We start from the raw sequence: 27,479 nt of genomic DNA on the forward strand, positions 1-27,479 counted from the left end.
AATATTAACCATCTTTGAGTACTAATACTGAGAAAATGCTTAATAATAAAAATAATGCCTTATAAATCTTTGACTCACAGATTCTTACTGATTTTTGGTAATCTGAAAAAAATCAACTTAAAAATTGTGTTTATATTTCTAAATCTCGAGCTCAATTGTAAAATTTTTCATTGCAAAAAGTTTCAGTTTTCTTTTTTTTCCCCTGCATGTGTTGATGAAAATAAAATAATTGAAGCCAGCATTTTAAAGTTACAGAAAATATCACACCTATTTAAATGTTTATTATGGTTTTTACATTTCTGTTATTTGGTGACATTCCTGTACTATACTTGGTCACAGTAGAGTTCTGTCTTAGTCCATATGGGCTGTTATAACAAAATACCATAGACTGGGTGGCTTTTGTACAACAGAAATTTATTTCTCATAGTTCTGGAGGCTGTGAAGTCTAAGATCAAGGTGCCAGTGGATTGGGTTCCTACTTCCTGGTTCACAGATGTCTGTGTTTTTGCTATGTCCTCGCATGGCAGAAGGGGCAAAGGGGCTTTCTGGAGTTTCTTTTATAAGGTCACTAATCCCATTCATGAGGGCTCCACCCTCATGACCTAATTACCCAAGGGACCCATTTGCAAGTACCATTGCTTTGGGCATTAGGATTTAACATATGAATTCTGGAGGGGACACAAAATTTAGTCTACCATAAGTACATATTGCTGGATATCTGAAACTTTAGTTATTATTGGGTTTTTCATTGAGTTTTAGATTTTTTACTTATTTTACTCTGTACTGTTTGTATCAGATAGTTTTAATTTTTTCAACCAATGTTTTTGAACATCTTATTTTGCTTGGTCTAAATTTAAAATACAAAGGTAAATTGCATTTGTATAGGTCTCTTCCATACATTATATCTTTTATTTATTAAAATTTTTTTTTATGTTTATTTATTTTGGAGAGAGAGACAGAGTGTGAGCATGAGCATGGGAAGGTAGAGAGAGAGAGGACAGGCTCTGGGCTCTGAGCTGTCAGCACAGAGCCCGACGTGGGGCTCAAACCCACAAACGGTGAGATCATGACCTGAGCCAAAGCTGAATGCTTAACTGCTTGAGCCACCCAGGTGCCCCTCTTCCATACCTTATTATATTTGATCTTCATACTAACCTGTTGAGGTATGTGTTATTTTCCCATTTGTGTATATGAAGAAACTGAAGATTGGATCATTTATTTGTACTAAAGTCACAGATTTAAAAATTTACTAGATTTTAAGTTTTTTGATCAGAGGATAAGACTTGAAAAACAGGATTTTCTTCCTAACGTGATGCCTTTAATTACTAAATATGCCACCATCTGTGACTTGGACCATGGTTATAATGTCCTAACTGTAAGTCTATTTTTGCTCCTTTCTGATTCATTTTCTACTTGGCAGCTCTTGTAATAAAAACAAAGAAACAAGTAATCACAAATTAAATCATGCCACTTTCCAGCTTGAAATCCTTTGTGTTTATAGTAATATCAAACTCTTTACCAGTCTTTATAGTTCCCCTGTATGTTCTGGCCACAACCTAACATCCAGCCTCATCTAAGGACACTCTCTTCCTCACTCTGGTCTTCTCTCAGTTTCTGGTACCTGTCTGACATTTTCTGCCTTGAGGTTTTCGAGCTTGTGAAATCCCTCTGCTTGAACTGGTCTTCCCATCCTTAGAGTCTGGACTTTATGTATAGAATGATTAGGGATATGGGATCTAAACTCAAACTGATAGTTGAAATCCCAGCTCTCCTTCCAATTTGTCTGAATGATTTTGGAAAAATTTCAAAGCTTGTTTTTTCATCTACAAAATGGGAATAAAAACATACAATTATAGTATGTAAGAATCAAATGAAATAATACCTAAAAAGCATGTAGCAATTTCCTGGTATACTCTAAGTACCAGGTAAATTTTAGGTGCTATTGCTGTTTTCATCATTATTACATTTAGTACTACCACTGATGTCACTCAGTGTGGCTTTCTATGACCGTGGTATCTCAAGAAAGAGCAACCATTTGTCTTTATTATGGCACCCTTTTTATTTGCACCATAGTTCTTTCTTGTGACTGTTTGTTATTTACTTATTTTCTGTCCTTACCACTAGAATTAGAACCAGGAGCAGTATGTGTTGTTCCTTATTGTCTTTTCAGCACTTAAGGGTTTTTCAATGGATGAATAGATATAGTATTACCTTGAACCTCCTTGAGCTTATCAATCAAAGATAGTCTTGCACTGTCGTCCTCAATAATTCAAATCCTGATAAAAGGAGAAGGGAAATGTTAGACTTGCCCACACATCATTTCGTCAGATTGGGGATTTTGTTGTGTGCCAGGGTGGGGAAAGGATTTCTAATTGTAGGCAGCAGAGATCAGACACTTTACCTCTTTGGGGAAGACTTCTGGGTACTGCTGCCTTTCTTAGCACAACACCCCCCTGCTTTCCTTAATATAAAACACCCATGCCCAGTGTAAGCTATGAATGTGGACTGAGCCCGGCACTTCCTAGGAGGCATTAGGACAGGTGCTAATTGGATTTATCTTGCACAGTCAACCATCAGCCAGCCCCTGGTCAGCTAACTGTTGGGATACTGCTAAGAATCCTGTCCATGTTTTCCCCAGTGATAAATTCTGATAAATTTTCACACTAACTTTGGGGGACAGACTTGCCTGGTCATTCCTGAATATGCCTTGCTTCCAGCTTTTCTTGCCCATACCTTTAGGGACAATTTAACAGAAACTGGTGTGATAATCTTGTTGTAGCACAGCATACAAACTGCTCACTCAGCTGCAGCCATAATAGCTTCCTCAGGGTTCCTGAAAGCACATTGCTGCCTTGGGGCCTTTATGCTCACCATTCCCTGGTCTTGGAATGCTCTTCCCGCAGACATCTCTGTGGTTTGTCCCTTCACTTCATTCAGGTACCTTGAAATATATATTTTTTACATCTTGGGCCAGTATATAATTCTTTCACATGTGTTATAATAATCCCAGTTGTTTATGTATATCTCTTTTAAGATACGTAAGTTGTGACATTTGTATTGGAAAATGATACTTGAATAACTTTCTTTCTGTAGTTTTATTTCATTTTCTATATAAGAAATTTTATTCCTTAGGTGCATTCAGGCTGCACCTCAGGTTTTTCTACGTGCTTGTGCAAGCCTCTTCAGAATCTTTCTAGAACCAGAATGAATTAAATTTCCTTTGAAATATTAGCAATGTACTGTTTATATAAAAAATTTATAACTGTATCTAAAGTGACATCAAATTCTATGCTTAGGAAAATATATTTTATATAAGCCACTTTTTTTTCCACATCTGCTATTTGAAAGTTACTGGGTTAGTAGGTTCTGTGTGAGTCTAATCGGGTTTATGATGGAATCTCTAGTTTACATATTCTTGGGGGAAATAATAGTGATAGTGATGATAGTAGGTAACATTTATTGAGTCCTTACTTTGTGGCAGGCACCATTTTATGAATTTTACTGAAGTGAGCCTATTAAGGCACTGTGTCTTTTCACTTTCAGAATCTCAGAATCTAGGAGTAGTAAAGATCTTGTTCAATATTATGAATCCTGGAGGGAGCTTTTCTCTAATACTATTGGCAGATATTCTTACAGGATCCCCATGGAGGTTTACAAGAAGGGCAGGGCTCTGAGCTCCTGAAGGAGGAGCTCACATAACCCAGAAGGAACGGAATCTGAAAGATGAGGACCATGAGCAGTGGTAGGAGGTGTGGGAACCACAGGAACAGGAGCTGGAGCTGGAGGTGTGGCTGATGGCTATCCTCTCTGAGGAAGCCCACAAGATGGTGTGAGAAGCTTACACGAAGTAGGTGGCATCAGAAAAAACTGCTGAAGCAAGTAGGGGCCAGGATCGACATGCTGCAGGTGTAGGTGACATCCTTGAAGACATCAGTCATCACGTCCACACCCAGCCTATCCCAAGCATGAGCTCCACCTGCAGCTGCTGAACCCTACTAAGCCTGGGCCCCACAAGGGCCAGGAATACCGGCAGCTCCCTCTGCCAGGCTGTGTGCCCCACTGTGAGACATGCCCTTTCCTTGGACGAAGAGGACAAGGAGATGGGTATGACCCTTTCTGCAGAATTCTATGCCTGGAGGGAATTACTTATCCTGGACAAGCCCTGTTCCTTCCTTGGAAGGGTGTACCCAGAGGATGTGGGCCCTTGCCTGGACTTTATAATGCAAAAGTTCTTGATGCTGTTGTAAGCTGGAGGACAGCGAATGCTCACCATCTAGCCTGTGGCTCTGCGGATGCTGCTGTAGTAAGAGTGGACACAGTAAAGTTTGGCAGTGCCGACTTATGTGCACACACCTGCCAGTACCATATCTTGCTCTGTCACTTTGAGAGCCCCATCTACATCTCACCATCTTCTTAGCCTGGATCACTGTAGTGTGCAACTTTGTCACCTTCATCTACCACGTCTAGCAAGATCTGTTGCAGAAGAATCTGAAGCGAATGTTTTGGGAGATCATAAAGCTGTAAAAGGAGATGCAGCTGGCCCAGTTCAGCTTCTTCCTCTGGGAAGCCTGGGGCGTTGGCCTGGAGCCAGATGTGAAACGTCTGCCTAGGAGGGACAAATGGCCAGGACCTGGAGGCAGCACTGAGCTGGTACCAAATATCTGTCCCAAGACAGATGAAGAGATAGACAGATCTGTACATAAGAAGATGACCTGTGTTTCTTCCCCATTGTGTTCTATACCAAACACCAGGGAGCTTGGTTCCTTAAACACTTCCATTGGAGTGAGGTAGTTCCCTGTTTCCTGAGGCAGCTAATTCTATGAATATCTGTAATTATTACACAATACTTATTGTGCTCTCTGCCCTTTGCCGCTCCCTTGCTATTGTCTAATTCCTCTGCTATGTGATAGGCTCTCACATGCTTGGAAATAGTAACGTATCACTTGCGGGGAAGTCCTGGCACTTTTGTGGCAACATCAGCCTGCATGGGGTATCCCTGAATTGGTAATGGTAAAAGCAGTGTTTACTCTTCCCCAATAACACCCATCTTTCCAGGTCTGCAGTGAACTTCTTAAGGGCAGAGGCTCTTGCTTTATCCATGGTTTTATCCCCAGCATCTTGCATTGAGTTATGTAAATGAATGAAAGAGTGAATAAATACCAGTCTGGGTCCAATATGTTGGGTCCCAAGCTTACCTTGGATAGGACCGTAGATTTAGAGAATTGTAATATTGTATGTTGTTATCATCATCATTCTTCCTTTTATCGCTTTACTCCCACGCCATCACAGTTGTGCTCTCTCCATTCTTAGAGCATTGAGCATTCAGTGACACTTGCAAAGAAAGGTAAAAGCTGTTTTATCTGACCATTATCTTTGATGGGGAGAAGTGAAACCAACCGATTAGCACCATAGGCAGAAATCAGACTTCAGAATAAGACTAGGGTGAAAGTAGGGCAGAAGCACGCTCCAGAGGAAATGATATGGTAGCAGAGAACATCGGAGTGTTTGCCATGCACTATGGCAGGCATACCCAGTGTATTTTATTCCTCATGTTGAATATATTGAAAGAGAGATGACTAGGAGAATGAGAGGAGATATATTTTTGGATTCTGGTGGAGGATGACAAGTTGAAGTCCTAATAACCAAGTTAAAGGTGTCATATATTCATAGAATTTGTCAAGGACCATGGGGAATATAACAAATATTTCGTATGTCTACATGTCATGCTAACTTAGTAATATCTTAGTCTCCTTAAACAAGGAGACTGAATTCCTCCTTGTACTCCCAACATTTCTTTCTATGTGATTATACATAATAGATGCTCAATAACTGGTGAATTAAATAGAATAGGGGAATTGGTTCTAGATCTCAAAAAGTGTATAATCTCTTGGAGAAATGGAATATAATCATCTGGAGAGTTAGAGAGGAATAAGAAAAAGTATATGCCATGATCAAATTGGATTTATTCCAGGTATGCAATGTTGATTCAACCTTGAAAACCAGTTGGTGTAATCCATGTAACTTTTTGTAATTCATTAATTTTAGTTAATAATTACAGTGTATTGTATTCATCATTAATCATAATCATACATAAGTATGTATCATAATAATGTAAGATATTAATAATTGAGGAAACTGGGTGAAGGGTGTGTGGGAACTCTATTATCTTCATAATTTTTCTGTAAATCTAAAACTGTTCTAAAATAAATGTTAATTAGGGACGCCTGGGTGGCTCAGTCGGTTAAGCGTCTGACTTCGACTCAGGTCATGATTTCACGGTCTGTGAGTTCGGGCCCCGCGTCGGGCTCTGTGCTGACAGCTCAGAGCCTGGAGCCTGCTTCAGGTTCTGTGTCTCCCTCTCTCTCAGACCCTCCCCCATTCATGCTCTCTCTCTGTCTCAAAAATAAATAAATCAATAAAAATTAAAAAAATAAAATAAATGTTAATTAAAAAATGCATAGTTGTATGTGGTTAAGTGCGTGGTGAACTGTAGACTAAGTGTATATATGAATTTAAAGAGGTACAATATTGTGAGGTGGTTAAGATTAATAGCTAATCTTTGGATTAATAGCTAGAGTTCTAATTCTTGCCTGTTACTATGTAGCTAGATGATCTTGCAGATTATTTAAACTCTTCTGTAAAATGTGGATAACAAGATTTCCCCCATAAGGGTGTTGAGTTTTGAATGCAGAGTGCTCAATACAGTGCCAAACACATATTAGGCTGCTGTGAGTGCTAGAGAAATAAAGATTTCTTGGGGTAGGTAGGATTGAAGCCAGGTCCTGAAGAATAGGTAGGATTTAGACAGGTGGGGAAAAAGAATATGCAGTGTATCATGAATTCTAGCTCTGACGTTTAATATGCTTTGTGACCTGTCTCTGAAGTTCTCTGTGCCTAGTTTTCCTTTTTTTAAAAACGGGGTTGTTGTAATCACAATGCTTGGTTCATAGTTGGTGCTCAACAAATAACAGTTGCTCTGATCATAGATGTAGTTACTGCCACCACTGTTATCATTGTCATCATTGTCAAATTAGGGTGGGGGATGTCATCATTGTCATCATTGTCAAATTAGGGTGGGGGATGGACAAGAATTTGACTGTTTTTGAGCTGAGGTTTCAGCGAATGGAGGCAAACAAGATTTACATTTAGGGAAGGGACTGATTACAAATATAAATAAAAGAAATATTAGAAAAGTAGAAAACTTTGATCATGATTACGGTGATTTAGCTGGCTACAACGTCCAGGATGTGGGACTTTCTGCATAATAAGTTTTATTTCACAACAATATTCTGAAACAAATTAATAAATACCAGATTATACTTTTGCAATGGCTTTTCTTTTTCTTACCTTGTAAACAAAGCTTTCTTATTTTCTTCCTTTTTTTTTTTTAAAGAAGGACCCTAATTTGGGTGTTGTTATTGAAACCTATAAGAAACATAGGGAGAAGGACCATACTCTACACCTTGTCACTGTGACCACATACCTTTGGACTTAAATTAAATGTTATGTGGTTGATGTAGAAAACTGCAATAAAGCAGTAGAAATCCTATCTATAGGCCCCCCCCCCCCAATCTTTTCCTTTTTATTTGGGTATTCATGTCAGAGTTAGTGATAATCATGTAGTTTCAGCTAGTAATTATGTGTTAATAAGCATTTTTTCTCTCTTAGAACGATACCGCATTCAGAGTGAACAGTTTGAAGATCTTTGGCTCATAACAAATGAACTTATTATCCGCCTTCAAGAATATTTTGAAAAACAGGGAATCAAAGATTTTGCATGTTCTTTTTCTGGAAGTATGCCCCTTCAAGAATATTTTGAGTTGATTGATCATCATTTTGAGGTATGTATGATCATAACTCATATTGTCTATAATTTTTCACTATATGGAAGAGAAAGAGATGCTAGAGGAAAGAATTCTAGTATATATGCTAGTAGATTGAGTGCTTCAAGTAGTTATTTTATGTGGATGATAGACTTTGTGTATCTGTTCCTGCCCTCTTGTCCATTTTGTGATCAGTTGCAGACCTTAACAGAGTGCCTGCCCAGAGCTAAGCATGTGGTCTGGCTTCAGAACAAACAGATTTAATTTTCCCACATGGAGACTTAACCTTTGACCCCAATAACCCGGTGTTAAAACTATTTGAGCTTATCGGCAGCCATTTGGCTAACTAATTCTAGCAGGCCATAAATGAGGTGTGATTATAAAGTAAAGTGATTTTTCCTTTTCCTTTTAACAAGCACACCAGAATTTCTGCATCTGAATGAGGGTTAACCACATAAAATATTCTTCAGTATCTGGCACAATGGGCACTTAGCAAATGCTGAATGATTAAATGTTTAAACAAATGAGATCTGACAGTGACTTTGTAGCCAGAATATTTTTGCATTTCTTCTTTGGAAGTACCTTCAGAGCCTGCATTAGATTGTTTTGAGTATCATGATGGTATAAAATCTTCATCCTTTGAAGACTGATTTGATATTTGGAAATAGCCAGGAGTCATGTCTTGTGAATGAATTAGATAATGAAATTGTTTTAAAAATCTCATGTGTTAAAAAAAAAAAAATCACCAGGTTCAAATACTTATGTGCCCATAAATAGGCTCTGTAGGTGATTACAAAGAGGGGATTTCAAAAGTATTTTGAGCATTATTTATGGAAGCATTGGTTCTCTAGAGTAACTACTTTTTAAGTAATCAATAGGTTTTTGCACTTCAGTTTATAAACTATGATGTGTGACTGTGTGTGTGATAGAGAGAAAGAATATGTCATGTAACTTGTCAGTCACATGAACATTCATTCTACTTAATGTTCAGTCCCTCAGACATTCTAAGAACACTGACTTTAACCTATAAAGACTTCTTTTAGTATAGTGTGAAAATGCAGGGAAAATTTTAGTGCGTAGAATCCAATTACAAATAACATTTGTCATTATCAAATAAATTGAGCTTACTTGGGTTCTCTTTCACCTATGCTGATAATATTTTATAGGACCGTGTGCTTTTGACCAAATCACGGCACCAAAACTGACCGTTTGGGGAATATATTTAGGTATTGTAAGGATTGAGATCCTTTGCAGTCCTCTAGGATTTATTTTATTTTATTTATTTATTAAAGATATATTTTAAAAATTCTTGCTTTACTGTGCAAAACTGGGATCTAGTGGTTTATGGAAGGGTCTACGAAAAGACCATATTAATTACATATTGGTAGTATTTTAAACAGAAAATATTAGATTCTGAATGGCTGTAAGTTTGACACAGTTTCGCCCCTTCTTTGCTGTCTAGTAAGCCCCTGGAGATTCTACATCAGGGGCATTTCCTTTCTGGGGAGGGATTTGGGGAACATGATGAACTACAGGCACTTCCATTTGTTATACAGTTTAAAAGGAGCATCATTATACTTCCTTTCTCTCTGGCCCTGCTCTCTGCTTTTTTAAAAATACATGATTTTAATCTTTGAATCAAGATAGTTTTTGGAATCCAAGTGTCCCTTAGTGTAAGCTCCATGAAGGCAGGAATTTTTTGTCTGTGTTATTCATTGCTATAATTTCTAGCACCTAGAACAGTGCTTGGCCTTGGGATCAATAATATTTGTTAATTCTGACATATGAAAACAATTCAATCACTGATGTTTGGTTATACATTCAGTGGAATGATAACTTGGCTGATGTGTCAGTATTGAAATTTCATGTCTTTTATAATTTTTTCTTGTGTTTCATGAATGTAATGAATAAAATATAGCTGGAAATTATACAATTAAAAGAGTGAATTATTGATAATTAAGCTAAACCTCTTTTTAAAAAATTCAGGTATTTAAAAAATTATCATTTAACTTTTGGTAATGAAAAGTTTTTTTCCCTTCAAGAGAATATTCTGTGATTTAGTTAGTTACTTAGTGCTTCTGAAATTGGATTCAAAAGACATTAATAAAATTTCAGGCTTTTTTTTTTTTTTAAATCACGTGTCTGGAGAATACATACACTTGCAAGGGAAGTTGGATATGAGAAATGTATACTGTAAAAGCATGATTTCTGAACACTTTGAAAACGCTGTTTATTTCAGGACTAGTTTTTGACTGTTTTGTAAAGTGGAATTAGCAGTTCACATAATATGATTTCATGGAGTGTTTCTTCTACCCTATGACCCTGATTAGCTTTCTTTTATTTTAATAATATTAAACTCAGGGGTTATAAGAAGAGTCATAGTAAAAAGAGTCTATTTCTGATTCTCCTCCTCCTGCTACTCAGTCTCTTTGGAAGAAACTTTTGGTGTTCAGTTTCTTGTTTATCTTTTTAGAACTATTCTATGCAGTCTCAACTATGTTAATGTACAGATTTCTTTTTTAAAAATTCATGAATGGTAACAAATTATAATACTATTCTATATTTTTTTGCTTTGTTTCAGTCACTGTATCTTTGTATAACATTGCATATCAGTACTTAGTAGTCCTGCAAAGTAGTCTTTATTATTTAACCTGTCCCCCTATTGATGAGTATTTTGATTATTATTAATATCTTACTATAATACTATAATAAATAATTCTATAATGAATAGACTTGTATGTACATTATGTTTTGCAAGTATACCCCTAGGATAAATTCCTAGAAATGGACTTGGTAGATCAAAGGTATATGTCTGAGAGCTATATGTATTAGCTTTTCTATAAATTTTGTCCTTTTTTTTCCCCTATTGACTTGATACTCTTTTTCTTACTGTTTTGTATTGGATTTTGGTCTTTTTCTCATTGATTCTTAGATGCTCTCTAGCTATTATGGGCTTGACTTTTTGTCTGTGTGGTTATTGCTATTATTTTTACAGTTTGCTCTCTGTCTTGTCACTTATGTTTCTTTTTTTAACTATATAGAATTACTTTTTTTCTTTTTTAGTTACAAATTTATCAGAGGTGTGAGTATGTGTGTGTCTGGGTTTTGGCTTTTTTGTGTTTTTAATTTTTTTAAGTTTATTTATTTATTTTGAGAGAGAGATATAAAGCAGAGGAGGGGCAGAGAGAGAGGGACGGAGAGAGAATCCCAAGCAGGCTCTACCCCATCAGCACAGAGCCTGATGCACGACTCAAACCCACGAACCGTGAGATCATTACCTAAACCTTACCCGACTGAGGCACCCAGGTGCCCCTGGCTTTTGGCTTTTGACTTAGAAGGGTCTCTTTCATGCCAAGATTATTGAAAAATTCTAATTTTTCTAGTTCTTTTATTGTGTCTAAACTTATTCCAACTGATTTTACTGTAAGGACTAGAAGAGAAATTCTGATTCTTTTTTCTCATGTATTTAATCAGTTATTACAAGACATTTATTAAATAATCTGTATTTTCCCCAGTGATACTGGGTTATCTTTACTGAGTTTCCACTTGACCTGTCCTACTCTGTTGTCTGTGTATGATCTATGTATCTATCTATTCATGTACCAAATATTATAGTTTTAATTCTCTTAACTCTGTAATATGTTTAAATTTCTGTTATTACTGTCTTTCAAACTTTAATTGCCATTGCCTGTATTCTTGCTTTAAAAATGTTTTCTTGTACACATGTAACCTGAATTTAAGAAATTCTTTATTGTAGTTGCGGATAAATGGTGAGAAATTAGAAGAACTGTTATCTGAAAGAGCTGTACAATTTCGGGCCATTCAGCGCCGACTATTAACAAGGTTCAAAGATAAAACACCTGCCCCCCTCCAACACCTGGACACCTTGCTAGATGGAACTTACAAGCAGGTAAGTGTGATATCAATTACAGTTTTTCACTACTGGATATAATTTTTTTCTTTCACCCTAGAGTCATGTACTAGAATAGCAATAAAAGATACTTCTTCTCTATGTACTATGGAGCAACAGATAGCACACAAGCTTTAAAATCAGAAAACCCTAGGTTTAAAGTCAACCTTTGGGACTTTCAAACTATGTAATCTTGAGTAAGTTCCATAAGATCCATCATTTTCCACATTTTACTTTCCAGACTTATTATGAAGATTTTTGATCGCTTATGTGAAGCAGCCAGCACAATGCCAGGTGCATAGTATGTGCTTGGTAGATAGCAGCTGTTATGCTCAGTGTTATTGTTAGACAATTCTTGGTGCATTTCATGATTATCACCATAGTTCATTAATTGCCCTACTGGCTTACACTTCCAGTATTATGTCAGTTGATGTTTTGAAATGGCATTCTTAAACAGCTCTTTGTTCTAGTTCAGAAAGATCTTTTTCTTCTTCTTCCTGATTCTTTTTTTCCATCTGATTTACCTTTTGCATGGCTAGGGTGATCTGACTCTCATTCTTATAGTATTATGTCACCAATAGCTGTTCAAAATTATCATCTCTGGGTTAAAGTCATAATTTAAAAAATTTTAATTTTACGGGTAAGATCTCTGCCAGTTCCACTATAACAAATTCAGCTTTGAATGACTAAAAATACCTTCTTATGTTTCTATACAATATCACTAATGTGTTTCAAAGTCAGTGTTGGTAGTATGAATATTCTGTTGATATTTTAATTGAATTTTTTATTGAGATAGTTATATATTTACTTGCCGTTTAACAAAAAATACAGATAGGTCTCATGTATCCTTTACCCACTTTCCTGAAGTGGTAATATTTTACAAACCTACAGTGTAATATCACAATCAGGATATTGGCATTTCTAAAATCCATGGATTTTATTCAGAATTCCATAATTTTACTTGTACTAGTTTGTGGGGGGAGGTGTGTTTTAAGTTCTATACAGTTTTATCACAGGTTCATGTATCCACCACCACATTCAAGATATCGAACAGCTCCATCACCACAAAATTCTCTCATGTTGCCCTTTACTACCATCTCCTCATTGCCTTCTACTATATTGTTTTTTTAAATTTTATTAAATATAATTTATTGTCAAATTGGTTTCCATACAGCACCTAGTGCTCATCCCAACAGGTGCCCTCCTCAGTACCCATCACCCCTCCCCCCTCCCTCCCACCCTCCATCAACCCTCAGTTTGTTCTCAGCTTTTAGGAGTCTCTTATGTTTTGGCTCCCTCCCTCTCTAACCTTTTTTTTTTCCCTTCCCCTCCCCCATGGACTTCTGTCAAGTTTCTCAGGATCCACATAAGAGTGAACACATATGGTATGTCTTTCTCTGTATGACTTATTTCACTTAGCATAACACTCTCCAGTTCCATCCATGTTGCTACAAAGGGCCATATTTCGTTCTTTCTCATTGCCATGTAGTACTCCATTGTGTATATAAACCACAATTTCTTTATCCATTCATCAGTTGAAGGACATTTAGGCTCTTTCCATAATTTGGCTGTTGTTGAGAGTGCTGCTATAAACGTTGGGGTACATGTGCCCCTATGCCTCAGCACTCCTGTATCCCTTACCATATTCTGTTGACCTTGAAAGGACAAATCAGATATTTTTTTCAGTTAGAGGAAAGAATAGCTTACTACTATTGATAAAATAGTTGTTTTTTGAAATGTTCATGGTTACGTGAAAATTAGAAGCAATTTGAGGGGTCAGTCAGTAGTAGCAGTAGGGTATTAGAAAGAACACTGGGCTTTGAGTGCAAAGATCCCAGTTCTGTGGCTTTTGGCAGTTTCCCTTTCATATCTTCAGTTTCTTTCCGTAAAATGGAGTAAATACCATGTTGTTACAAAGAGTCTTTATCGGTAATACATGTGGAAATGCTTGGTAAATTGTTCTACAAATCTTGCCGGCCAGTTTCCTTTGTGCTGGAGCCATTCTGTGACTCCTGAGTGAGTAGGCACTAATGCTGCTCTTTCTGTTCCACACTTCTTTTCTTCCTTAAGTATGCTTTTCATTTTGGTTTGTTTTTCATTTTCTTTCTTTTTTTCCTCCTCTTCCTTCATGTCTCTTTGGTGACTTAATCTGTCTCATTCTTAGGCCATACCTGCTGTGCTTGGGGCTAAAGATAAGCTGCCTCTTGTCTTTAATGATACTGATTTTGTGGACACAATGGTAGAGGGGTTTTTAAAGGAATTTGATGAGGATGCTTGATTTAATACTTTCCCTGTTTTCTATATAGCAAGACTTCCTTTGTCTTTTATATGTTTAAAGTGCTAGGCTTTTTTTGGTTTTGTTTTTTTTGTTGTTGTTGTCATTTGTTTGTTTTTGCTTAGTCTTAAGGTTGGGTTTTTTTTCCATGATTTGTAATATTGTAGACAAAATGATCAAAACCATGGGTTTTTGCTTGAATCTATAGTTTTAATTCATTTTAGATTAGATTAATTCATTTAATTATTTTTAGATTAAAAAAGAGAATGAACAAGCTTTTGAAAGATGAATACTATAAGGAATTTGACTTAGTTTTAATGTAACTTCCTACTCAATTTTATTATATATTCATATTAAATTATAGTGAGAAGTTGATTGTTCTCTATTTTAACTCCCTTCAGTTAACTTTTAATCATGTAGTTAATACATGAATATAATTTCCTGAAGAGAAGGATAAGATAATACATAGTGCTAAATTCTTTATCATGGCCCTTTATCATCTTCTCAAAAATGTAACCACTTTTATGTTTTTGTGTCTTTCTAGACCTTTCTTTTTTTTTTTTTTTTTTACATTCAGAAATGAAGTACTGTTTTGTGAGGCTAAAGTAATCCATAAATAACATCATGCTGTATGTATACTTCTCTTTTCTCTTTTTCTTTTAACAGTATGTATTAGAACTCTTTCCATATTGATGTATAGATCTACTTCTCTATGTGTTATGTAGTATGTAGATATTCTGTAGTAGGGACAAACTACAGTTTATTAAAGAAGAGATCTTAATAGTAGTTTTAATGTTGAGCCTAACAGTGAGAAAAAGTCCATTTTAGACAAGTCTACTGTGACCAAACAGGGATATAACATAATTCACTATCACATACCTTCCGTACCTAGTGTGGATTTTTCTTATCTTTATATTTGCCTGGATAGGGGGCATGATTTAATTGGCAGATTAGCCAAACCCATGAAATAATGAGCCATGTTAGAATGTGATCTTACTTTCCATAGCAAGGCTGTCAGTAGATTTTTAGAGAGTTTTCCTGGAGTGCCTGGGTGGTTCAGTCAGTTGAGCATCCAACTTCAGCTCAGGTCATGATCACTCAGTTGGTGAGTTCAAGCCCTACATCAGGCTCGCTGCTGTCATGCTGTCAGCACAGAGCCCGCTTTGGATCCTCTGCCCCTCCTCTGCTTGCAGTCTCTCTCTCTCTGAAAATAAATAAATAAAAATAAATTAAAAAAATTTTTTCCTAATATGGCAATTTAAAATTAGATCTGTTGCCTATATAGAATTCTAGTTTTCTCATGTGCAGGGAGCATTTAATTTTTTTGTTAGTCCTTTTGTGGATCTTAGTGCCACCTTAGTTTGATTAGGGTCAGTAAGAGAGGCATTCTGAGCCATCCAGTTAAAGATTTACATTTTATTCCATTTGTCATCATGTATTTGGAAGATGCTGTATTGTCAGCATTTAATGAGTGGTGATCACTGGCTCATGTGAAAATAGAAGCAGCAGCCAATGTCCTCCTAAAACTAGTGTGTAAACTCTGTGAAGGCAGGAACTATTTTTTTTTTTTTGCATTATTCATACCACTCTATTTTTAGGATGATACATTTCTTGCCACTTTATAGATGCTTGATAAATATTTGCTCTGTGAAGGAATTCTTTATTGACACTAAGATAATTGCTGAAACTGTGTTTTTGATAAGGGAAGCACTACAAAGAACAGACTGGTAGATAATTCTTTGAGTTCAGGCTCATGAATCATTGGGATGGTTTATTCTAAAATCCCCAAAAGCCACTAAAGGAAACTCTCTTCTGTCTTCCTAAATAATTTAGTTGGAAGATTCAGGTAAACTGTCCCAACTTAGAAGGTTTTATAGCTGTAAATTCCTGACTGAGAAAATATTTTCTCCTCCTCCTCCTCCTCCTCCTCCTCCTCTTCTCCTTCTCCTTCCTCTTCCTCCTCCTCCTCCTCTTCTTCTTTTTCTTCTTCTTCTTCTTCTTCTTCTTCTTCTTCTTCTTCTTCTTCTTCTTCTTCTTCTTCTTCTTCTTCTTCTTCTTTTTTGTGAGTATGTGTGTGCCAAAGTAAATTTGAAAGAATTATCATTGAACTATCTCTATGCAGGTATGACATTGTTGAGATTGAATCCTATCATAGTCTAAGTGGCATAAGAATTAAGTGGGCTCTTTAAGTATTAATGTATGTCCAGAAACATGAGAAGTTTGATTCTCTTCATGTCCTATTTATATAATTGTTGAGTTCTTCCTCTTGGAAGGCAATTTTTTTTCACATCCTTTGAGCAGCTAGGATAGGATATAGAAACATAGAACTAGAGGAAGTTTGGGGGTCTTATGGGTACTAGGTGGTCTAGGAACTGCTGTAGTTTCTAATAAAATTCTTAGGACAAACTGAAAGTGAAGACCGAGGTCCTTCAATGATTGAGTATTGATGAGTTGGCTGTAATATGAGTTAGTTTGTATAGTATATCCATTTATGTAAACAGTCAGTTTATCAGTTACAAAAGTAGGTAAGGCCAGGGCACACAGTATAAGATCTGTACCTTTGGTGTTTAGCAGAAAGTCCAGGAACCACTAGCTTGCACAGTGAGCCTATGAAGTAGGCCTCTGATCTTTAACCTGAGGTTTAGGTGACTGATTATGGTCCACAAGAGTCTATAAGAGAAAGCCACTGCTTCTAAGGTTGCAGGAAGACATCCAGAATTGTTTCTTTTAAATACATGCTGATAAATGCTCTAGGGTTTCAAGTGGCATATCTGATGTATCCTTGTGAAATGCTTAAGAACTCTATGTCTAGAATTAGCTTGTTTTATGTTTCAGTTTTGTCTCTGTGACTCTAGGTCAATTACTTGAACAGACAAAAAGGAAACAAAACCATTCCTAAGCCTCAGTTTTCCCACCTGTAGAATGCTGGCTCTTTCTTTCTTTTTTTTTTTTTTTTTTCAACGTTTTTATTTATTTTTGAGACAGAGAGAGACAGAGCATGAACGGGGGAGGGGCAGAGAGAGAGGGAGACACAGAATCGGAAACAGGCCCCAGGCTCTGAGCCATCAGCCCAGAGCCCGACGCGGGGCTCGAACTCACGGACCGCGAGATCGTGACCTGGCTGAAGTCGGACGCTTAACCGACTGCGCCACCCAGGCGCCCCAAATGCTGGCTCTTTCATGGGGTTGTTATGAGGGCTGAAATGTGTGAACATATAAATTGCTTAGAGTAGTGCATGGTACAGAATAAGCTGTTAACAAATGTTAACTACAACTCTAGGGAACTGTTCATCATTTTTATTTTTCTAATAAGTTATGCCATCTCAAAAATGGCACTATTCATTTTTCAGACAAAAGAGGTTTTAATAATACCTCGTCTTTCTGAAACTCTGCTATCTGGCAACTTCATAAATCTAGACCTGAGGTAAGAATTAGGAAGATCCTGTGTCCTCAGGGGCATCCTCACACTCCTTTAGGTGTTGTTTGGTTCCAGAGAGGATACGAAAAGGGAAGGGGCATCAGGATCATGAAGCCAAGTAGCTGTCTTTCCTGAATGCCTGGTTTCACCTGATGTATCCCTAGAAGTAAAATAAAAAAATATTTCACACACACACACACCTGCACATGTACTTACACTTACGTATTGCTCTGTAGAAATGTTGTATCAAATTATAGTTCCACAAGCAGTATATGAAGATGTCTGTTTTCTAGGTATTATTGTTTGATTTTTATCATATTTAACTGAAAAGAGAATTTGATTATTGTTTATCTTTCTTTGCTAACTAGTGAGGTTGAATATTTTTAAAATGTTAATTGGCCACTTGTATTTGTTTTCTAGTGATTTACATATGTAAGTTTTCTGTTCAATAGTCTATCAGGTAGTTCAGCTTTTTCCATGTTATTTTGTGTATATTAGATGTGGCAATCTTTTATCATACTTTTGTCATGCATAAAAAATACATGTATATGGGTTGTAATCTCCCTTCACATATAAAAAAAAGTTTTACCAATTTGTCATTTGTCTTTTATTTTCATTTATAATGTTTTTTTGACATTTAAGAATGTCAAATTTAAGAAGTATTTACATAGTAAAATTTATTCATCTTTTTCCTTTAGGTTTCTATGCCTAGGAAAGCCTTTCCCATGCCAAGACTACATGAATATCAACATGTAATTTATTGTAGCATTTTTATGCTATCAATCTTTATATATACTTGTAAAATCCATCTGGAATTTATTATACAATTTAGTGGGAATCTAATCTCCCTGCCAAAAATGGTGAGCGAGTTGTCTCAGCCCGTTTATTACATAATCCATTCTTCCCCTGCTGAGCTAAAGTACTACCTGTATCATTTATTGATTTTGCTGTATAGCAAACCACCCTAAACCTTAGTGACTTAAAACAACAGTAATTCATTGTTGTTCTTTTGGGCAGCTCTGTTGATCTGCCCTATGCTTGATTGTTCTTGACTGGGCTCAGTCATGTGTCCATCAGATGGTGGCTCAGCTGGAGACTGGATGGTCCGGGATGTACTTACTCACATATTTGGCAGTTCGCTCACAGTTCGATGGGATCATTGTGCCACATGTCTCTTCTGGCCTAGCAGGCTGTCCTGGGTTTATTCACATTGTGGCTACAGGTCCCAGTGTACAAGCACACTTCAAGTCTGTGCCTGTGCCATGCCTCTAATTCCCTATAGGTTTTGTCCAACCCAGATCAAAGAGGTAAGGAAGTAGACTCTCCCTCCTTACTGGATGAGTAGAGGATTGTGGGAATTTTTATAATCTATCCTACTTTTTTTCTTTCTAACATATACTAAATTAGCAAAATGTTTTTGAAGACAGTTATTTTTCTTTCCATAACCCTTGGACTTAGGTTTTCTATACTTTTGACTTTCAAATCTAAATTTTTGTCATTATGGTATTATTTATTCATAATCAATTTTGGTCTATGAACTCTAAAGAGAATGTATAATTAATTAGGTTGTCAAGAGTTGTTAAAAGCAAACAGATCATCTGTGCTGTTTATAGGTTTGGGAGACTGCCTGAATACTTGCCTGTATGCTTAGTTATGGTCCATTGTTTGGGGGTGGAATCCACCTGTCCAGGGTGGGTTTTGTGGGCACGCAGCCTGCACAGTCACACACGACCCTTGTTTGGTTTAAAGCTCTGTGGTCACCATCTTGAAATTAATTCTTAATGCTGTTTGAAAAAGAGACCCTCTATTTTCCTTTTGCTTTGGGCCCTTCAAGTAATGTATATGGTCCTGGCCCTATTAGAATACTAATTTCTGATGAATAGAGTAAGACAACTGAGAGTTCAAATATAGAACAGAGTTCAAAGAGAAAATAGCTTTATGACCACTCCTCCAAAGCCAACTGTAAGTTTCCCTGAAGTTGAAGACAAAGGAATACAGCTCAAGGGTTTCTTTCTGGGAAAGGTATCTTGGTTAACTGATGATGAATGATAAGGCTTTTCTGAGTATCATTTGGCAATTAGTTGTCTCTGGGCATGTTGTGAGTACCAGCCTCTTTTTAGACTTCCATCAGTGACTGGCTCCAAGATGTGCCATCAATGAGTTTTGGTGCACAAAGGGGTCGGCCAAACCCCTTTTCTCCTCTTTTCAACTGGAAGTCATTTCCTTATCCTGTATTTTTGATTGGATAGGAACCCCACAACCTACATCTCCACATTAACATTTTACTCTTACCTTTCCTACATAGTATCTACCTTCCATCATATCACACTCCACTGAGGGCATCTACCTGGCACTCTTTCCTGAGGTCAGCCTATGGCTGAAGCAAGGAGAGGAGACTGGGGCTGTCACTCTGAGAAAAGCATCTTGTGATCCTTACATCCTCCAGTGAGTGAGGACTTTCCAGTTGCCCACTACAATTTCAATAATTTATTCTAGAATTTGGAAAAAAAAGTCTTGCTTTTTGAAAAAGATTTCTCTTTTTCTTCTGGCTCTAAAGGTACAATGTTGAAAGAAAGTAACCATGTCAAGAATTTCTTTTTGTGAGCTGTTAGAAATCTAGATTTCCTCATTTGTACAATCAGAATACTGCCTGTCAATCTGAATATATTTTTGGAGGACCTAAGAAAAGAAGTAAGGGAAGGAAGGGGAATTCATGTTTACTGAGCATCTGTTGAGACTGAGGTAAATTTCATTTATTACTTCATTTAATAATCACAGTCATATTGTGAAGGTGGCATTATTGTTTCCAAGAAGGGATCCCAAGTTATGGATAAAGAGCTTGAGACTCCAAGCAGGATTAAGCAACTTGCTCAGTGTTACACAGATATTAAGCCATCTATTCCAAAGTCCATGCTCTAGTATGTCATGTGACATGTTTAATCAATTTCATGTGGGACATAGACATCCTAGATTTTTTTTTGCAAAACCACAGTGAGATCGAAGAAAAAGGAGATTCATGCAAATTATTTGCACATATTCATATTATATATCAGTGTATATTCACGATCATCCAATATCCATTGGGTATACACCTATCAGAAAGGGAGCAAAGTCTTCTGGAGAGTTCCCCAAAGTATGTATTGCATCTGAAACTTCAGTATCAGAGGAAGAGGTTGCTTTGTTAATTTATTAACTTATACTGAAATTAGATTTCTTTGCTATCAAATTCTAATGATTATTGCCTTTTGCAGAAAACCTTTGGAAAATAAGTTCTCTTTCATGTTATAAAAATTTCATGTACATTTGTTAGTCAAAGCAGGACTGATTGGTTGAATTGAAATCGAGGAGATTTAGACTTGCCCTACAGTTTGGCTTGTGTTTTGTTGCTTTTATGTGTACTGGTTTTCTCCCCCTCCCACTTGAACACTAACCCTCTGTTGTAGCAGAGGAAAAATGTTTACTAATCTAAAAGTTTGTGTCAGATGACATATGTGTGATGTAATGACTGATAGTCATTAGTGTTCTAGAAAGGCACTTGGCTGATTTTTCTCTTCTGCAAAACAGAGGTTGTTATTAGGCATAATTTTAAACAGAGATCCTGTGGTTTGGAGTTTGCTATTTGTTACTTTTTCTGTACTTAAGACTTCCTTCCACTTTGTTTATTTGTATGGTATTGATGTTAAAAATCATTTTAAGTCACGCAGAAGTCTAAGAGTTTTTTGGTCCATGACTTTTTAAATGAGTGTGATTTTGGCTGATAACACAAAGGAGTATGTGATGAAACGTTTAGGCTTAGTTTCCTCCTTGCCACTGGCAAGTAAAAACAATACACTGATAGATTGAGAAGGAGGTATCAGGGATATGGTGATGTTGCTGCATATTTTTTTTTTTCTAACTACTTAAGAGCTAAGAAGAAGTTCTTTCTCTTATGAAGGAGATAGAGTAAACAAGTGAGAAAGGGACACAGAAATTTATAGCCATATGTTTGGGGGTAAATGGAAGTGGTAAGTTAAAAAATGGACTTTGCATGTTTTTACCCCATAATGCTACTGTTGGCTATTTACCTAAGAAAATAGTTCACGAAGGAAAAAAATATATCCTACACGTTGGTCATTTGTAACATTAATCACTATAAACCAGCTTTTCATGGCTAGAAAATTATTGGGTTTATTTTAGTGCTACCATTTGATATGATCTCATTTCATATCATTATTTCATTTCATTATTTAAAATACTAGAATAATAGAAACATTTCAAATAATTGAAAAAAGCAGATTAGTATGTAGTAACCTTCAAATAATGAAATAGATGTATCTATAGTAGGTGAGTGTGCAAAGATTTAGAAGGGATGTAAAATATTGAAAATGATGTGCATTTGTTTTAGATGATTTTAAATTCTTAAGCAATTTTCCTTAATATTATGATGACAATTTGATAAGCATGAAAATAATTTTTCACAATATGTGAATGTTCTTAATACTATTGAACTATATACCTAAAAAAGGATGATACATTTTATGTACATTCCTTGTATTTTACCACAATTTTTAAAAATAATAGCTTTTTAAAAAATTAGATGTGATCACAAACTCCTGGTCTTCATTGGTATTTTTCTGAAGGAAATATTTTCTCTCTCCCCTATATACCCTATACACTTATTTCCCTATTCTCTGAATGCTTAGAACTTCGGATTATTGTTCCGTACATGAGTTAGTTTATTTCTATTCAGTCAAAAGGGAGCAATTAGATAACTGAATGGTATGCTTGAATGAATATATGAATAAGGATGAGGAGTGTCTTATTCTGACTCTGCCCTCACTAGCCCCTCAGTGAAAGTAGCGAAGTGTACAAAGCTCTTCTAAAACTATGTAAATTTTTCTTAATCTAGGTCAGAGTGCAATCTAGAATGTAATGTCCGAAGTGTGTTTGTTATAAATTTATCACTGATGTATTCAGTATATGTGTGTGGCTGTAAGATCTACTCAGACAAAAATGTAATTCAAGTCACCAATACAAGCCATGTATGTAATTTTAAGTTTTCTTGTAGCCACATTTAAAAAAGTCTGATGAAACAAGTGAAATTAATCTTTTTTTAAAAATTAAAAAAGAGTGTTTATTTATTTTTGAGAGAGAGAGAGAGAGAGAGAGAGAGAGTGAGAGAGAGAATGGGGGAAGATCAGAGAGAAGGGGAGACACAGAATCCAAAGCAGGCTCCAATCTCTGAGCTGTCAGCACAGAGCCCGAAGCGGGGCTCAAACTCACGAACTCATGACCTGAGCTAAAGTCGACACTTAACTGACTGAGCCCCCCAGGTGCCCCTACAAGTGAAATTAATCTTGATAGTGTGTTTTATTTAACCCTATATATCTAAAATATTATTTCAACATGTAATCAAACCAAATTATTGAGATATTTTGTATTATTTTCATAGTAAATCTTCAGTGCACGATTTATTTGGAGCACATTTCAAGCTCTGAATAGCCATATGTGGTCAGTGGCTACCTTAGGAGACATTACAATTCTAGCTAGATAATTGTCAACTCATTATTTTATGTTGTTTCTTATAATGTCTCTTTTGTTATGTTTTCTCTTTCCTTTAATCCTTTTAAATTCTAGTTCATGATAAGACTATTATTAATGAAATTGTTTTCACTCACTAGATGTGAATATCAGTAGTGGGAAGTACTCTTAGATGGTTAGGGGACTATCAGGAACATTTGTTCACATAAACCATGCCTTCAGGCATTGTTGAAAAAAAAAGCATCAAATTTTGTGTGCAGAGACTTGGGTCCTAGTTTCAGCTCTTTCTGGTTCTTTGATTTGGGGCCAGCCACTTGGCTCCTCCCCTTTCATCTTTCGATCCCTGAGAACCTGTCTGAGCAGCATCCAGCATGGTGCTTATCTTCTAGTAAAATTTTTAATAAATATTTATTGTATTTGCATAATGGTTAGGGCAGCAGTTCAGAATTTTGGAAACAAATGGGCCTTCACAGTCATTTAGTGCCAGCCTAGGGTGTGTTTTGGCCAGTCAGCCTTTGTTTCGTGGACGCTAATGATAGTGATCTAAGTAACACAACTTTTTGAAACTGAATTAGTTTTCAAACAAGATATATAGGTGCAGAGTAGTATTATGACATTGGATTTATGCTTCCCTGGATTTATGTATATAACACTAATTGACATTAATGGGGGTTGTACATAAATCAAGGGGAAAACAGACCTATTAGTATATGAAAACATTCTACTTTTAATATCCATCTGGTATGCTTTACTTCCCTGGGGGATATGTGTTTTTTATAAACCGAGTGCATACTTCTTTATCTGCGTGTTCTTTAATCAGCATTTGCGCTTTCTGCTTGCTAGTGTTAGTTTGAATACCTACTTAGACTGCAAATTCAATATTAATATTTTATTTTGGCAAATTTTTCAGATTCAGAAATTTGATCACCTGTCTGATATATAATAGTCTGAACCAACAGTAATCAGGGGTACTTTTGCTAAAATTTCTATTTGTTGTTTGATTTAAAAAAAAAATTAGTCCTTTGAGATACACTCAGAAACAAGATATTTCTAATATTACAATAAAACTATTAATGAACCCACTACAAGGAAATGAAATCTTATCTTTTTGTGTCAGTGATGAGAGAGGAATATATAACTGGCCTCTAATTATCTGTAATTTTATGAGTTTTCTTTCATTTATGTTATCTATCTTCCTGTTGCATCCCATCTAGCACAATTATTCCTTTTGTATTAGTTTTCTGTAAAGGGAGTTCTGAATGGTTTGAATTGTGAATTAACAATAATCATCATCCTCACATCCCTCCTCTTTACTTTCCTTCTCTTGCCCCACTTTCTCTCTTTTTTTCAGTAAAGAAAAAAAAGCCAGAGAGATTATTTTTTATTACTTAACAAAAGGAAAAGATATATGGTCTTTATAGGATTATTTATGAACAGTTAAGTAGTTATATCAGTACTGATATGTCTTTCCCTGTATATTAATATACAGAAGGCTAATAGTGCCCTCAGGGTTGTTTGAAAGTACCAAAAGTAACCAAAGATAATTGAGGTGATACATATTTAAAAAGATATTTAAATTTTTTTTAAGTTTATTTACTTATTTTGAGAGAGAGAGAGAAAGAGGGAACAAGAGTGGGAGGGGCAGAGAGAAGGAAGGAGAGACAGAATCCCAAGCAGGCTATGCACCATTAGCGCAGAGCCTGATGTGGGGCTTGGACTCACGAACCTTGAGATCATGACCTGAGCCCAGATCGAATCAGAGGCTTAACCGACTGTGCCATCCAGGCGCCCCTAAAAAGATACTTTTGTGAGACTTAGCTGTATATTCAGGAACAAGGCAGTATTAGGTAAAAGTGATTTAATTTAAAGAAATGAATTGTCAACATTGGACTTTATGTTTTCAAGTTCCAAAAAGGCCTTTAAATACAGAGGGGAGGGGTTCAGTGCTTCTTGGCTGCTGCTTTTTTCATGGCTGCCAGGATGTTGCTCAGCTCCTCTCCCTTCCTCTGGGTACTGTTGTGTGTCCCTGCCCTTTTCTTGAGGAACTTGAGGGTGAGCTTGACCTTAGAGACCTTGAGCAGCTCTGTGGCTCGGACACTAAGTCCTATGGGGCGAAGCTGCACACTTCTCGGATCATGTCCTGCATGTACTTGATGTGCTTGGTGAGGTGCCCATGGTGGTGGCTGTGCCTCAGCTTGTTCTTGTTCTTGGTCACCTTGTGGCCCTTTTTGAGGCCCATGGTGTTAGGCTAGCACAGAGCAATGGCTGCTGCTCCTCTGTGGCTTCCTTGGCAGAAGGAACATTAGACTTTAAATGGATTCAAATATATTGTCACTGTACCTGGGAATCATTAGTAGAATGTTGTACAGTAAAATCAGCAGATATTTATCTTCACTATTTTCCCTGATGGACTACCCTATATTATTATTATTTTTAAGTTTCCTTTTATATCATATCTAAATCTCTTATAGCAAGTTATTAGATTCAGGGAAATCCAACCACCCCTTCCATCCAAATACTGATTCTCTGCCTCCTTCTGCCCCTATGTATTATTGGCTTCTATCCAGCACTTAATATGCTTGGTCAGTTGAGGGGCGCCTGGGTGGCGCAGTCGGTTAAGCGTCCGACTTCAGCCAGGTCACGATCTCGCGGTCCGTGAGTTCGAGCCCCGCGTCGGGCTCTGGGCTGATGGCTCAGAGCCTGGAGCCTGTTTCCGATTCTGTGTCTCCCTCTCTCTCTGCCCCTCCCCTGTTCATGCTCTGTCTCTCTCTGTCCCCCCCCCCCCAAAAAAAAAAATAAATAAACGTTGAATATGCTTGGTCAGTTGATTCCCCAGTTGGAATGATGTCCTCAGAGGCCATTCTTAGAGATGTTTTTTTCCCCATGAAAGTGATAACTTTTCATGGGCCATCTCCCTCTGTCTTTTATCCCACCTTTGTGATTCAAGGTGAAGGTATGTAAGAGAATCAGCTCTTGCTAGTGAGGCCATGGACTCAAGAAAGCTATAGGTCCTGTTCTTTATGATCTAATGTATCAACTTCTTATCTGACACATTACATAAAATGAATCTTCCAAATGTAATTATCTGTATTTTTTATTTTGTTTTTGTCCTATCCCATTCTGAGACCTTCAGAGTATCTCCTTTGTCTCTCTGGTTGAGACTTCTCACTCTGGCATTCAAAGATCTCTGAAGAGTTGAAACCAGGTCCTTCTAATCTTAACTTCCACTTCTGAAAAAATATTCATGCCAGTCAAGTTAACCTATTCTCTTAACAAAAACACAACACTTTGTTGGTGTATAATTTGCATACTGCAGAATTCACCCATTGGAAATGTACCATATAATGAATTTTAATGTGTTTATAGAGTTGTGCAAACATTGCTCCATTCTAGTTTTAGAACATTACCATTATCCCCCAAAGCTCCCCTGTTCCCACTTACACTTAATCCCCTCATCTACCCCTAACACCAAGAAACTACTAATCTAATTTTTGTCTTTTTACATTGGCCTTTTCTGGATATTTAATATAATTAGAATCATACAATAAGTAGTCTTTTGGATCTGAGTTCTTTTACCTAACATTAAATACTGTTGAGGCTCATCCATGTTGTAGAACATGTCAGGAGTTTGTTCCTTTTTATTGCTGAATAGTATTTCATTGTGTGGATACACCACATTTGTTTTTATCAGTTAGTAGATATGTGGATTGTTTTCAGTTTTGACCAATAAATGAATAATGCCGCTATGAACATTTATTGCACATCTTTATGCGGACATATGTTTTATTTTCTCTTGGTAGCTTACTGGGAGTAGAGCTGCAGGGTCATATGGTAAATTTATGCTTAACTTCTTATGACATACTTTTTCCTCAGTGTTGTATCATTTTATATTCCCATCAGCAGTGTATGAGGGTTCCTTCCTCTTCTTTGAGATTGGTCCTTCACTTGATCCTTTTGAACTTCCACTAATTTCTGGAAAAATAACTTATTTGTCATTTACCCTGGGAGTTACATGTTTGATCTCTCCCTCTCTCTGTTCCTTTCCTATAGCCTATAAACATGCTGAAGTTTATCCTGATACAGACCTGCTTCCTGCAACTTTTCTTTGTGTTTCTCTTCTAGATGTAACCCATTTTTTCTTTTCTCCCTTTGCACACTTGTCTCATCAGAACCTGTCTACTTTTTATTTTCTCTGTTCTCTCATCTTCCACTTTATTTATCTGTCTACCTTTTTTTATTTTGTTGAAAAACCCATGTAATAACTCTATTAACAAATTTTTAAGCATACAATTTAGTTTTGTTGACAGTATGCACCTTGTTATATGGCATATCTATAGAATTTTTTTCATTTTGCATGACTGAAACTCTTTACACACTGCACAGGACCTTCCCATTCTACCCTATCCTGCTTCTACCCTTGGCAACCACCATCCTACTTTCTGCTTCTATGAGTTTGATTACTTTAGATATCTCATATAAGTGGAATCACGTAGTACTTGTCCTTCTGTGATTAGCTTACTTCACTTAGCATAAT

General features: G+C 36.6%; 1 protein-coding gene and 1 pseudogene across 14 annotated transcripts in view; one reads left to right on the forward strand and one right to left on the reverse strand.

The window, feature by feature from the left end:
- The window catches only part of BBS9 (Bardet-Biedl syndrome 9), a 453,760-nt gene that overhangs the window by 237,504 nt on the left and 188,777 nt on the right, over window positions 1-27,479 (forward strand). For all 14 annotated transcript variants that reach the window (XM_045495275.1, XM_045495280.1, XM_045495266.1 and 11 more), the window contains 2 exons: window positions 7,669-7,841; window positions 11,581-11,733. In XM_045495275.1, coding sequence (XP_045351231.1) covers window positions 7,669-7,841; window positions 11,581-11,733 — 326 coding nt within the window. The remainder of the gene's footprint in view (window positions 1-7,668; window positions 7,842-11,580; window positions 11,734-27,479) is intronic.
- Window positions 24,843-27,479, reverse strand: part of LOC123604877 — a 40,621-nt pseudogene continuing 37,984 nt past the window's right edge.

Source organism: Leopardus geoffroyi, chromosome A2, assembly GCF_018350155.1.
Source record: "Leopardus geoffroyi isolate Oge1 chromosome A2, O.geoffroyi_Oge1_pat1.0, whole genome shotgun sequence".
Taxonomy (NCBI): domain Eukaryota; kingdom Metazoa; phylum Chordata; class Mammalia; order Carnivora; family Felidae; genus Leopardus; species Leopardus geoffroyi.